Source organism: Nyctibius grandis, chromosome 1 (genome assembly GCF_013368605.1).
Source record: "Nyctibius grandis isolate bNycGra1 chromosome 1, bNycGra1.pri, whole genome shotgun sequence".
NCBI classification, from domain to species: Eukaryota; Metazoa; Chordata; class Aves; order Nyctibiiformes; family Nyctibiidae; genus Nyctibius; species Nyctibius grandis.
Genome location: NC_090658.1, coordinates 55,283,853 through 55,298,213, shown reverse-complemented (window position 1 = coordinate 55,298,213; position 14,361 = coordinate 55,283,853). Strand labels below are relative to the sequence as shown.

The following is a 14,361-nucleotide window of genomic DNA, read 5'->3' as shown; positions in this document are numbered from 1 at the left end:
ATGAAGCTGCTCTTGTACTGGTTTAGTCCTGCTTAGATGTATCACCAGAACTTTATGGTACTCTGTAACTTGATGTAAATTAGTCTTTTTTTTTTTTTTTTAATCTTGTTGTATTGTATCCAGACTTGGCAATGGTGAGTAATACCAGACAGACTTTTAATCTTCATATACTTAAAATACTATTTGGAAGTACCACCATCATTGTTTGTTTTTTTTTTTTTCTATGTTATGATAATTCTTGAGGACTACAGTCAAAGCACATACAAAAGTGTGTGCAAAATAAGTGGTGGCTTTGCCTATAAAAATAATTCAGGGTCTGATTAAGTAAAGTGAAAAACTGGTACATAGTGATGATTGTGGTAAAACATGCAGATATAATATGCAGTCAAGGAAAGCTATATGCTACAGTCTGGTATACGTAAGAATACTGTGAGTAATGTACTGCCCTTAGTTTTTTAAATGTAATCCAAGTCAGTGGTATCTGTTTTTCTCTAGTCGAAGACCTAATTTTTGCATCAAAATTGTCAAATGTTTAAATATTGTGAGGTGTCATGGCTACGGTTTTGAGAAATATCTAGGAATGAATTTTAAAAGCTGCTACAGCTTCAGATTTGTCTTAAAAAATCTTGAGCTATTGTAACAGTGGCAAATCTGATACAGGAATATGGTCCATATCTTGTGCTGTACTATCAAAACTTTTTATAGCAGTGTAATGACATGAAGATGCAAATATGTGTGGTGATGGTTTGGAAGGTAATTTATATTATAAATGTGTCTCTGTATACATAACTGACTTATGATAGGGATTGAATTGATAGCTACCATTTTTGCAACTGTCTCCTATGTGAGATGGGTCAACCACAGGTAAAGAGCAGCCCAATAATTCCCTAGGTCTACTTAGAGTAACTTAAAGAAACCAAAGGACTGCTTTTCTGAGGCTTTCATAAATATTCTGGAATTAGTTTTCTCTTTCAAACTGTGACTTCTAAGGGCAGATGTACACTGAGTTATTCCTGTGTAGATAAGCTATAAATAACACTAATGATTTTTAAAAAATTTTGCAGAGAGAACTCACATATCACTGATTGAAATGCTTTAATTTTGCCTGGGAGGAAAAAAAATGTAAGCTTAGAACTGAACCTTGTTTGGAAAAAATTTATTTTGGAACTGTTGCCTTTTCTCACAAATCAAAGTGAAATCAGTGTCATTATGCAATATTAAATTAGCATGATACTGTGCTTTTCTTATGTATGACCTGCACTTCTAGCAGTTATGAAAATGAACACTGATGTTAGGACATGAGTATGTTACCACTTCGTTCTCTCAGCCACAGCTTTTGTCTCTTAATTGCTTTTTCAAAAAACCATGCAGTGAAGACAATGAAATAATAGTGTTTTCCAGGGTTAATCTCCTAATGGCAGTGAGGAACACAGAAACAATATTCAAAGGTATATCTGAGAAGCTATTAATTTATCCAATATGTTAATAGTTAGAATAGGGGATGAAGCAAGAATAGTAGAAAGAAATGCTTGGAAGTGAAGGAGGAAGGATGGGTCTTTGATTAGAAAACTGCTCAGCGTAGACTGTTTCCTCTAGAGCTACTCTGGGTCTCTGGCAAAGAGTTTTTCCCGTCTACAAAATTAAAATGCTTTGCCCATCTTGTCATTATTCATTATAATTTTTGCCTGTTTTGGGGACTACTATGTGGTAGATGATCACTGCTTAGTACAGTGAGCTCTCTTGCCTTAAGCACACATACACAAGTATAGAGGATTTGGACAAATTGCATTCCCGGGGGTGCTCCCTGTTTTGTGTGGTTGAGAAATGCTTAACATGTACTGAAACGGGCATGTGTTACTATCCTTCTACAGTCAGTATTTAAGTGACGTGCTTTTTCAACTCAGCATACCCTGCAAAACTGAGAGGCTTTGCATTGCTTTAGAAAAGATTAATGCTGGTTAGGAGGATGATATTAATTTGAGAGGAGAAGAATAATTTTAGCTACTAGGTGAAAAAGTGAAGATGACATAATCCTTGGGTAAATGAACTAAATGGGACTAGCTGCAAGGACTATTTTTTTTTTTTTTTTTGATAACTGTAAGCACTATAAATGAGGCCAAACTCTATTTTCAGATCTGCATATGAGGCTTCCACTAATTTGTCAAAAAGAAAAAACTTGCTGTGAATGTTTAAAGTGTGTGTAAACTTACTCCCAGTGCTGGATATTTACTGATTTCTGGAGAGAGAACTGGTTCAGGTGTCCTGGAAAATGCAAAAGGATTTTTTGTTTAAAGAAAAGTTCAAGTATTCTTAATATTGAATTTTTTGCTGACAAATTATAACAGTTCTTCAGAAATATTTGCTTCAGAAATACTTAAAGAAAACATTTGAGGGATAGAATTTGAATGTTGGAGTAACTTGACAAATCCATGGGCATCTCTCTTTTTCTGGATCATACTCCTCTTGTTTTGAGGCAACGTAGCTGTAAAGCCTCAATTCCAAATAAACTCTGTGTGGGTCAATGAACAAGGGTTACATTTAATTATGTTAGAAGCTGATGTTCAGGGGAGGGGCTGGGGAAATCTTCTTTTGTTAGAAAACTGCCTGTGTCAGTGCAGATAAGTAAGTTTTTAAATTCAGTTCCTGTAAACATCTGAATTTCACTTTCAGAAATTGCTTTTTGTCTATTTCTGCAAATAATTATTAATTCAAGTGAATGCAGAAGCATGAGCAAGACTGAAACAAATCTGCTCTGAAATTTGTGGTATTCCTTATGGGGATATTTTTTCCATTCTGGCAACTTGTATAGCCAATCCATAGTTAATGTGAAAGCCATGATTTTACATTAAAAGTATTCCAAGTTTGTGTAGGAAGGTATCATTTATGGGGACAACCCCTCCACACCCCCACACCCTTCCCAAACCCCCAAAGTTTTAAGCTCTGTCTTCCTTTTCTTTTTTTTTTGTAAGAGCTATAAACTGTCAGTGGAATGTAGATGACTTTGTTGTACAGGAAACATATTGATAAGAATTGAAAATACAAGGGGAAAAACAGATGAGGCAAGCTGGCTCTTTAAGCCCTTCCATGCCAGAACAAAATTAAATTACTAATTCTGTTTAGGAAAGAAAGCTGGTATTAAGTTTGCTGGATTATTCAACATCTGTTTAGTATACCTCTCACTTACTGGATGTTATGCAGATTCATTAGTCTAGCAGAATGTCATTGAAGTTTAAAAGTTAAAATATCATGGTGTGTTGAAGCAGACGTGTTCCCATTGTAGTTCTACTTATATTTTATCTCACCAGCTTAGAGGTTGAGCAGGAGATGTGTTTGAGTTTTGATTTGTATGCAACCTAATAGTCTTTTCAGCCTTTCAGCTGTCTCAAGTGTGAATGCATTTTTTACGAGTATTTGTATTCACTTTGATTTTGATCAAGAATTTCTCAGTAAATGGAAAACTTGCAGAATGGGTGGGAGTTGTACTGTTTTACTAATTTCTAGTGTATACTGAGAGAACAAACTGTACATTATATTACCTGTTTTGCACACAGCTTTGGAATGATTTCCTTTCTTCCAAAAAATAAGGTGCCTGTTTAAAACAAGAGGTGTTCAGCTCTTTGGCAAATTATATTTCAGAAACCCTGGGCATACTATAATGATGAAATACTGACCGCTTTGCATAATTCATCTGGACTTGTGTTATTTCTGCTCTGTCTCCTAGACGCTGGAGAACTTCCTTAATTTCGTACTAAAAGAAAGGCAATAACCACATTTGAAATCCAGAATCTTTGCAACTAATAAAGGAATCAAGTATGGAGAATTGAAAGAATCTGTGTTGCTGCTGCTTCTATTTGATATTCATTATGGAAGTATAGGACTGATTTATATGTAGGAGGGAAAATTAACAAGCTTTTGTTATCTCATAGTTGGTGTGATTCCAGGATGTCTTGATACAGAGATCCTGGAAACTTACATTATACATAATTTCTCATTGACTCCTCTGTATTTTGGCTACTGATCTTTTTATCTCTGTCACAGCAGACTTTTTTAACATGCATTGCATTATTCAGCTCTTCTTTCATCTGTAAGTAGTGTTTAAAAAGGAGAGAAAGCTCCTTTAGCACTTGAAAAATGTGATCATTTGTTATGATGCTTGTTTAGATTAACTTCCTTTTATACTAGACCTGATATTTAACACTACTAAAATAACTGCTTCATCATTCTCCGTTATGTTCTCATTGATGAAGCAGCCCTTAAATAACTATAAGTCAAGCAGTTATACATAATTTTCTTACTCCTTGGGGATAAATAAGATTGGCCTTTTATTGTGTTGTTTATAAATTACTTTTTTGGTGATCACTCGGGTCTATGTGGTTAAATATTGAGTGCACTAGCTAGAAGCAGGATGTAAACCTGTTTGAATGTGGTATTAGTGATAGTGACAGTGTAGGTTATGATGTTTGGTTGTGTTTTTTTTTTTTTTCCCTGTCACAAACAACAGTTATTCCTTAATGGTACCAATTCCAGCTTTGGTCGGCCAGGAGTTGAATGCTACTGCCAACATGACAGTGGAGCTGCAGTAATCCAGCTTCAATTCCTGATTAATGAGGTTAGTAAAATGCAAGTATTCTGTAATTCAGAGAAGATACAGAGTGTATTTTCTTCGATTTCTCATTAAGCAAGCATCAAAATCAGCGAACACAAGTGACTCTTAACATGAATGGCAAACAGTAATAACAATTATAAAGAAATTAACTTTTTTAATTTTAGCAAATGCATGAGTAACTGCTGAAAATATCTTTGTCTCTAGAGTACTCTCTTGCTATAAACAAGAACTTTTTTCCTGGGAGTATTTATTCGTGTCATTGAACATTGCAAGTTATCTCTTGAAGTAGTTAAGTAGTTTTCGATAGTAGCAACAGCTTCAGTAGGTAGCTTTTTTTATTTTGATAGAGTTACTGTTTTAGACATGAGCTGAGCAATGATCCCTAATCTGATTCCTCAGTAATTTCAAGTGTGCTTTTTCTAGGGGTGTAGCAGCTGAAATCTGACAGCAGTACTGTTCTTGAGCTAGCTGGGGCCAGATTTGTAGAGGGACTTCTAGCTCAGAGGAATGGTGAAGTCAAACCTCGCTAGCTTTGTCAGCACATAGATACTAGCAGTTGAGTTCATTGATTAGTTTACAGAGGTGGGTGTGAGGGAACTGATGTGCACACATCGGATAAAGCGTCTCCTTCCCCATCACCCCTCAATATAGCATTGAACCAAATGTGAGTGAACTGAATGAGATGTGATCACATCAGTTATCTCATTACTACTACTTAAAACTTACCTGTGCTATGGTGTTGATGCGCATGCTTATAAATATTTTTTTCATCCTGGTTAGCAAATATGTAATATATTTCCACTACGATGATGATATACTGTTACTAGGGTTATGAAAATAAGTTGACTAAAACTTTTTCGTTTTCATAGGGAGCTCTTGTGAGCGCCTTGGCTGATGATACCTTACACTTGTGGAACTTACGTCAGAAGAGACCTGCTATACTTCATTCACTCAAATTTAACCGAGAACGGTAGGGATTAGATTATTATTGCTTTGCCCCTTACCATCACACTATGTGCTATTGTAAGATCAGATTTATTAATGCAGTCCAATTCATAACGTGTTAAATAATTGAAACTGGATTTACATTGAGTTTGAGTTGCAGGCTGTTAGGGCCCAAAGTACTTTAGAGCAGACACACTAGTGACCTAAACTGAGATGACTTTTCTATCACGTTGCATATTGCATTACTGAACATCAACTTTGCCATCTTTAAAACGTGGAGGGATAGAAGACTTTCAATGTATGTCTCCAAAGGAATTTTGGAACAAAATAAAGTGTATGTGCGTGCACCAACAAGAGAACAGGAAAAGTAGTTCAATTTTTTTAATTGGAAGTTTTTTCCACTTGATGACAAATCAGGATTCTACATTGTTAGAGCTCCTTTGTGTATCAGAGAAGCTGAAAACAACATGTATTTTGACTAACAATTTTGAGACTGAAGTCACAGCGTTGTAAGCAAGCTAGGGAGACATTTTAGGTTAAATTTCTAAAAGTCAGTTGATTAAATTTCTACAAAACTGTCTTTTTTTTTTTTAATAACAAGTAGTCCATCCCTTTTGGGAAGTAGCCTTTCTTTTCCAGTATGGGTAAAGTCTCAATGGACTGCTTAGGGAGCTCAAAGTATATTAGCAAGAACACAGAATAATTAGTGACTTGTACCTCTGTTGAATAGGGCAGGAAGTAATAAGCTTTAAGTAATGGGTAGTAATAGAAAGAGGTAAATTAAATATTTATGTAAAACCTTCTAATGTAATGTCATACAAAGTGCTAAACAGACTGTTGGGTGGGTTATGGCATAACCTTGTGGTTTTAAAGAGCAGATTGTAAACAAATTTGTCAGGAATAGCATAAATGCAGATTACTGTGTTTTTCTGGGGTAGAGGACTAAGTGATTCTAAGTCCCTTTTGGGGTTGTTTCTGTGATCACTGTGCATAAACTTTTTACCAGGGCCTGTAGGGGTAGGACAAGGGTTGCAGTTTTAAACTGAAAGAGGGTAGATTTAGATTAGATATTAGGAAGAAATTCTTTACTGTGAGGGTGGTGAAACACTGGAACAGGTTGCACAGAGAAGTTGTGGATGCCCCATCCCTGAGAGTGTTCAAGGTCAGGTTGGATGGGGCTTTGAGCAACCTGGTCTAGTGAAAGATGACCCTGCCCACAGCAGGTGGGTTGGAACTAGATGATCTTTAAAGGCTGCTTTCAGACCCAAACCATTCTGTGGTTCTAAACTGTTATGCAGAAAACAAAAAGCTCTGACAGAGCAAAATTCTCTGTCCCAAGGGAGTGATGGTATTCCTTTATGCAGCATAAAAGTCAAATGGAGAGAAATGCAATTCACAACCTCTAGTTTAATGAGGATTGTCCAACTATAGGAGATGCAGTGGTGTATCCAAAATGAATTTTCTCCCTCTCCCTTCCCCAATCTTTCTTAAATGGCTTTTCTCTTACCTGTAGCACCTACTTAAGTGTCAATATAAAATTTGGATTTGCAGCCTGAAACCACACTTGGACATTGGCTTCTAACTAGTGCTTTAAAATAGATATCTAAGGAAGTGATTCTGATTGTGTGGAAATCTGTTGGAAGGTGCCTTAGAGTCTTAGATGTATGGATAACTTTGGTTAAACAGAGTGAAAGTTTTAAACCATCCTTTTGCTGTAAATGTGGTGGTCTCACTAGCAAAACCTGTCACAGGGAGTTGAACTGTGTGTACTCTTACCAGAAAGAGGGGTGGGGGTGGAAAGGAGTCTAGGTCACTCATGTAGTTTCAGTGGTTGTGTTTGTTATTAACTTTGGACAGAGTAGTGATTTTTCCAGGAAAACCCGTGCTTTGCTAAAATAGGTAATGAGTGCCATAGTTACCAAGAGTGGTGAAAATACAGTTTGAGACAAGGGCTTATTCTTCTAGTAATTTTAATGTTACAAAATCCATTATAATAGCATGTAGAAGTAGCCAAAACACTTAAGATCCCAGAACCATACATTGTCATAGCCACTTAAGTCATGCTGGATGATTGTTAACTGTTTTCAAATATTCTGTTTTCTTTTAACTAGTTTACAAAATAAGGCTTTATTTTTTAAAGTGTAATCTCATTACTAGGGAATTATTTTGATTTGAACTTTAGAGAATTGCACAAATTCACCATTGAGTAATTGTAAAGAGGTGTCTTTAATCACTAAGAGCTCTTAGTATTATAATTATACCTAATAGGTTTGATATGTTATGTGAATTTGAAGTAAATGGTCAGCTTCATGATGTGTATTAACTACTAAGTTTATCGAGAAGAGTGTTCATGAATAAAACCAGGTCCTCTCAATTCACGAGCGCCAAGTTGTTAGATGCCTAATTAATAAAACCTTTTAAATAATTTATGTTGTGGGATTAAGATTTGCTCATAACTAACTTCTCAAACAGGAATTATTTCAAATTTTAAATACTACAACAGAGCCTTGTAGCACTATCCTTTCTAATGATACTTTAATTTACCAGCTTGTGTAGGGAACTTCAATATCTTGGAAATTAGTTTGGGTAAAGAATAAGTAAGTTAACAAACTGGAAAAAACGTCCTAGGAGGGGAAACAAAGCCAAATCTTACTACATGATTGAAGCAACTATTCCAGTTATATAAGTATTTGCTCTAGGACTCTGTGGATGCTAAGGTTTAAAATTATATACCTGACATTGCAGAAAGCAATATTTGTGTCCTGTTTAATCGGAGTTGAGCTCAACATGTCACAGGCCAATTTTTATTCAGATCTTCTTTCCAAATCAGAGTTTAATGTGTGAGAATTAGTTGTGAACTAGAAGGTTGGTTGTAGCATAGAAAGCTAACTGTAGCAGTTAGCTACCCAGATTAAAGGATATTCTAGTCTTGAAAAATATTCTTGAGCTATGTTTTAAAAAAAATAAAAATAAATTATAAGGCTATGACTTGTTAATGAATTCTGTATTCTTCTGGCACAGCCTTTTACCATCTCTGGCTAATTCCCTGTGTTTAGCCATATGGAAGACTTACTGTCCAATGTTTAACAACATAATTTCTAGATTTCATTTTCTTTCTAATGTTCGTAATCTAGTTTGACTAGCTTGCTTTCAGGTCTGTTTTGAATATCGTTCAAATAAGGAATAAAAACCAGACATAGCTTGTTTATAAATACTTGTGTCATATGTTAGGATGAGGGGTAACCGTTTTAAACTGAAAGAGGGTAGATTTAGATTAGCTAGTAGGAAGAAATTCTTGACTGTGAGGGTGGTGAGACACTGCAACAGGTTGCCCAGAGAAGTTGTGGCTGCCCCCTCCCTGGCAGTGTTCAAGGCCAGGTTGGACGAGGCTTTGAGCAACCTGGTCTAGTGGAAAGGTGTCCCTGCCTGTGGCAGGGGGGTTGGAACTAGATGATCAATTGCTAGGGGAAATCCCATGGGACAGGGTACTAGAAGGTAAGGGGGCCCAAGACAGTTGGTTAGCATTCAAGGACTGCTTCTTCTGAGCTCAAGATCAGAGCATCCCATCAGGTAGGAAGTCAAGAAAGTGTACCAGGAGACCTGCATGGTTGAACAGGGAACTGCTGGGCAAACTCAAGTGGAAGAAGAGGGTGTACAGATCATGGAAGGAGGGGCTGGCCACTTGGGAGGAATATAAGTCTGTTGTCAGAGGATGTAGGGAGGCAACTAGGAAAGCTAAGGCCTTCTTGGAATTAAACCTTGCAAGAGAGGTCAAGGACAACAGAAAGGGCTTCTTCAAATACATTGCAGGTAAAACCAACACTAGAGGCAATGTAGGCCCACTGATGAATGAGGTGGGGGCCCTGGAGACAGAGGATAAAAAGAAAGCGGAGTTACTGAATGCCTTCTTTGCCTCTGTCTATACTGCTGGAGGCTGTCCTGAGGAGCCCCGGACCCCTGAGGCCCCAGAAGAAGTCAGGATAGAGGAAGAATCTGTCTTGGTAGATGAGGGCTGGGTCAGGGACCAGTTAAGCAACCTGGACGTCCATAAATCCATGGGCCCTGATGGGATGCACCCGCGGGTGCTGAGGGAGCTGGCGGAAGTCATTGCTAGGCCACTCTCCATCATCTTTGCTACGTCGTGGGCAACGGGAGAGGTGCCTGAGGACTGGAGGAAAGCGAATGTCACTCCAGTCTTCAAAAAGAGCAAGAAGGAGGACCCAGGTAACTATAGACCGGTCAGCCTCACCTCCATGCCCGGAAAGGTGATGGAACAACTTGTGCTTGGTGCTGTCTCTAGGCACATCAAGGATAGGGGGATCATTAGGGGCAGTCAACATGGCTTCACCAAGGGGAAGTCATGCTTAACCAACTTGATAGCCTTTTATGAGGATGTTACCCGGTGGATAGATGATGGTAAAGCTGTGGATGTGGTCTATCTCGATTTCAGTAAAGCATTTGACATGGTCTCCCACAGCATCCTTACAGCTAAACTGAGGAAGTGTGGTCTGGATGATCGGGTAGTGAGGTGGATTGTGAACTGGCTGAAGGAAAGAAGCCAGAGAGAGGTGGTCAATGGGACAGAGTCTAGTTGGAGGCCTGTGTCTAGCGGAGTCCCTCAAGGGTTGGTACTGGGACCAGCACTATTCAATATATTCATTAATGACTTGGATGAAGGAATAGAGTGCACTGTCAGCAAGTTCGCTGATGACACAAAACTGGGAGGAGTGGCTGACACACCAGAAGGCTGCGCTGCCATTCAGAGGGACCTAGACAGGCTGGAGAGTTGGGCAGGGAGATATTTAATGAAATATAACAAGGGCAAGTGTAGAGTCCTGCATCTGGGCAAGAACAACCCCATGTACCAGTACAAGTTGGGGACAGAGCTGTTGGAGAGCAGCGTAGGGGAAAGGGACCTGGGGGTCCTAGTGGACAGCAGGATGACCATGAGCCAGCAATGTGCCCTTGTGGCCAAGAAGGCCAATGGCATCCTGGGGTGTATTAGAAGGGGTGTGGTTAGTAGGTCAAGAGAGGTTCTCCTCCCCCTCTACTCTGCCCTGGTGAGGCCACATCTGGAATATTGCATCCAGTTCTGGGCCCCTCAGTTCAAGAAGGATAGGGAACTGCTAGAGTCCAGCGCAGAGCCACGAAGGTGATTAAGGGAGTGGAACATCTCCCTTATGAGGAGAGGCTGAGGGAGCTGGGTCTCTTTATCTTGGAGAAGAGGAGACTGAGGGGTGACCTCATTAATGTTTATAAATATGTAAAGGGCAAGTGTCATGAGGATGGAGCCAGGCTCTTCTCAGTGACATCCCTTGACAGGACAAGGGGCAATGGGTGCAAGCTGGAACACAGGAGGTTCCACATAAATATGAGGAAAACTTCTTTACGGTGAGGGTGACCGAACACTGGAACAGGCTGCCCAGAGAGGTTGTGGAGTCTCCTTCTCTGGAGACATTCAAAACCCGCCTGGACGTGTTCCTGTGTGACATGATCTAGGTAATCCTGCCCTGGCAGGGGGATTGGACTAGATGATCTTTCAAGGTCCCTTCCAATCCCTAAGATTCTGTGATTCTGTGATTCTGTGATTCTGTGATTCTGTGATTCTGTGATTCTGTGATTCTGTGATTCTGTGATTCTGTGATTCTGTGATTCTGTGATTCTGTGATCTTTAAGGTCCCTTCCAATTCAGACCATTCTATGGTTCTATGATGATTAAGTATTTTGCATACTTATCTGAAAATTGAATTATATTAAGTTACCTGTAAATAAATTCAGAGTGTAGTCTCTAGTATATGGCTGGAAAGTGTTGTGAATTCTTGCTTTTCTACTCATGAATCTTAAGAGTATGGAGTGGTGAGAAAGAGTTGCTTTTTGTTTTAAAATAATTTTATGCCCATTACAGACTTCTTTCTGAGCTGTGAATACCTCTTCATTGGGTAACTTGAAGCTTTTTAGATTTGAGCAAAGCATTTCTTTAAAAGTAGAGGCCAAGAGTCTTTAAAGATGCTTCTTTCTGTTGAATCTTTAAATGAGTATCTGTAGATAAGAAACCAGCCAGTTAATAGATTCCTAGCTCTTGACTACCTTTTGTACCAGTGATGGTTAATAATTTGAAGCAAATCTTCAGAACTGGTGATTGATGAAGTTTTTTGATGTATAACAAATCTGTTAGTTGAAATTACTGGCAGATGTCGGAAGCACAGTGCAAAACAAGCTAGTTTTGCAAGTTTTCAAGCCTTTTGTTCCTGGTGCATTTGTGTGGGTTTTGCAGCTGCTTTGTGTCCTAGTTACTAAACAGAAGTTAGAAGATATTAAACCAATGTCATACCAAGCTTGTATGGGAAGCAGTGTGCAGGGGCCTGGAAAAAAAAAATGCATACTGATGCTTACATGGGAGGGGTTGCTTGTCATGCAAGTTAAAAGTGTGTAAGTAGTACCTCTTCGCAGAATACACAATTTGTTGTGTGAACTTATTTAGTATCCTAGGTTTTGTACTTCTCTAAGATTTCTTTGGTGAATCACAATGTAGTTTCTTTGTCTTCTACATACCTGTATAAATATCCTAGACATAACAAGTTATGTGTTCACATGTAATGCAAGCCTCGTGTCAAATTTGTTAATACTAGACTAGATTAACTCTGAAATAAGCATAGTTAACAGCTCTTATTAGAGTAAATATTGAAAGCATGTTGTGAGATAAATATCCAATCTGGCTTTAGTTTTCTTGCCATGCAGGAACTATTAAACTCTGTGCTGATCTAAGATATGAAAGGTGAAACACACATCAGTAATGAGCCAGAGACTTTCACAGACCCAATTTAAGAGAGGGTCAAGTGGCAGACTAACTTGATTTTAAAAATGTAAAAAAGAAAAAAAAAAAAGGTTGTGTGGGGTGATAAATTTGGGTCTCCTTTGCTGCAAACCAAACCCCAAACCAATCAACATTATGTACAAGTATGAAAAATTTGTTTGGTTATCTAAGGCTTTCATCCTTCCTGAGATGACATCCTCTGTTCTAATGCCGAAAGAAATAATTTACTTGCTTTGTGACTTAGCATAAAGACAAGAACCAGAATCATAGCATAAAAATATAACTGTTTATTGTGAGTACTCTGCATATCGATCACTGAATGCATTAATAGCAGTTTAATTTTTAATATGTCAACTTTTGTGCTATGGGATTTAAATAGTTTTCCTCAGCATGAAACCGCACAGTTCAGAGTTACAAAATTATGCTTTAAGTATTGCTGGGTTTGTATCCTTCTGTAAACAGCAACCTTAGTGTTATCTTTAAAACATAAACTCTGTCTGTAGTGATTGAGTGAAAAATCCCACTTGTATTTACTTCTTATTAATAAACAAAACTTTTAGCTGTTACTGTGACACATACCTTAACTTTTTAGACACTGTAACTTTGTACCCAGCCCATGCATTGGCAGACATTAGTTGTGAGAGATTTTTTTCCTTCCACTTCAATGAATTGATAAACTGACCAATTCTGCCACTTTGTGGATAACAGAAGGACATACAGGTTTTCTTGCCTATGAGAGCAGGTGATGGTAGACATTGTATGTGGGTTTTTTGTTTTGTTTTTTTTTCCACAGAATTACAGAATGTTAGGGATTGGAAGGGACCTTGAAAGATCGAGTTCAATCCCCCTGCCAGAGCAGGATTACCTAGACCATATCACACAGGAACACGTCCAGGCGGGTTTTGAATGTCTCCAGAGAAGGAGACTCAACAACCTCTCTGGGCAGCCTGTTCACTGGTTCGGTTCTGTTCAGCCTGTTCGGTTACCCTCACCATAAAGAAGTTTTTCCTCATATTTATGTGGAACCTCCTGTGTTCCAGCTTGCACCCATTGCCCCTTGTCCTGTCAAGGGATGTCACTGAGAAGAGCCTGGCTCCATCCTCATGACACTTGCCCTTTACATATTTATAAACATTAATGAGGTCACCCCTCAGTCTCCTCTTCTCTAAGCTAAAGAGACCTGGCTCCCTCAGCCTCTCCTCATAAGGGAGATGTTCCACCCCCTTAATCATCTTCGTGGCTCTGCGCTGGACTCTCTCTAGCAGTTCCCTATCCTTCTTGAACTGAGTGGCCCAGAACTGGACGCAATATTCCAGATGTGGCCTCACCAGGGCAGAGTAGAGGGGGAGGAGAACCTCTCTTGACCTACTAACCACACCCCTTCTAATACACCCCAGGATGCCATTGGCCTTCTTGGCCACAAGGGCACACTGCTGGCTCATGGTCATCCTGCTGTCCACTAGGACCCCCAGGTCCCTTTCCCCTACGCTGCTCTCCAACAGCTCTGTCCCCAACTTGTACTGGTACATGGGGTTGTTCTTGCCCAGATGCAGGACTCTACACTTGCCCTTGTTATATTTCATTAAATATCTCCCTGCCCAACTCTCCAGCCTGTCTAGGTCCCTCTGAATGGCAGCGCAGCCTTCTGGTGTGTCAGCCACTCCTCCCAGTTTTGTGTCATCAGCGAACTTGCTGACAGTGCACTCTATTCCTTCATCCAAGTCATTAATGAATATATTGAATAGTGCTGGTCCCAGTACCAACCCTTGAGGGACTCCGCTAGATACAGGCCTCCAACTAGACTCTGTCCCATTGACCACCACTCTCTGGCTTCTTTCCTTCAGCCAGTTCACAATTCACCTTTTTCTTCTCCTTTCTGTGTATCAATATCACACTTTCACCTCCAGCCTTTGTTTGAAGGCTGGCTTTTTCCCCTTTTCCCTGTGTGTTTTGGGGAAGGATTATAGTATAACTAACAGAAGGATTACAGATATAT

At 39.1% G+C, this 14,361-nt stretch overlaps 1 protein-coding gene across 8 annotated transcripts in view; it reads left to right on the top strand.

The window, feature by feature from the left end:
* The window catches only part of STXBP5 (syntaxin binding protein 5), a 119,723-nt gene that overhangs the window by 23,533 nt on the left and 81,829 nt on the right, over positions 1-14,361 (top strand). For 7 of the 8 annotated variants that reach the window (XM_068395695.1, XM_068395674.1, XM_068395687.1 and 4 more), the window contains exons 3-4: positions 4,528-4,609; positions 5,476-5,576. In XM_068395695.1, the coding sequence (XP_068251796.1) occupies positions 4,528-4,609; positions 5,476-5,576 (183 nt within the window). The remainder of the gene's footprint in view (positions 1-4,527; positions 4,610-5,475; positions 5,577-14,361) is intronic. The other variant, XM_068395704.1, reaches the window with a different exon arrangement.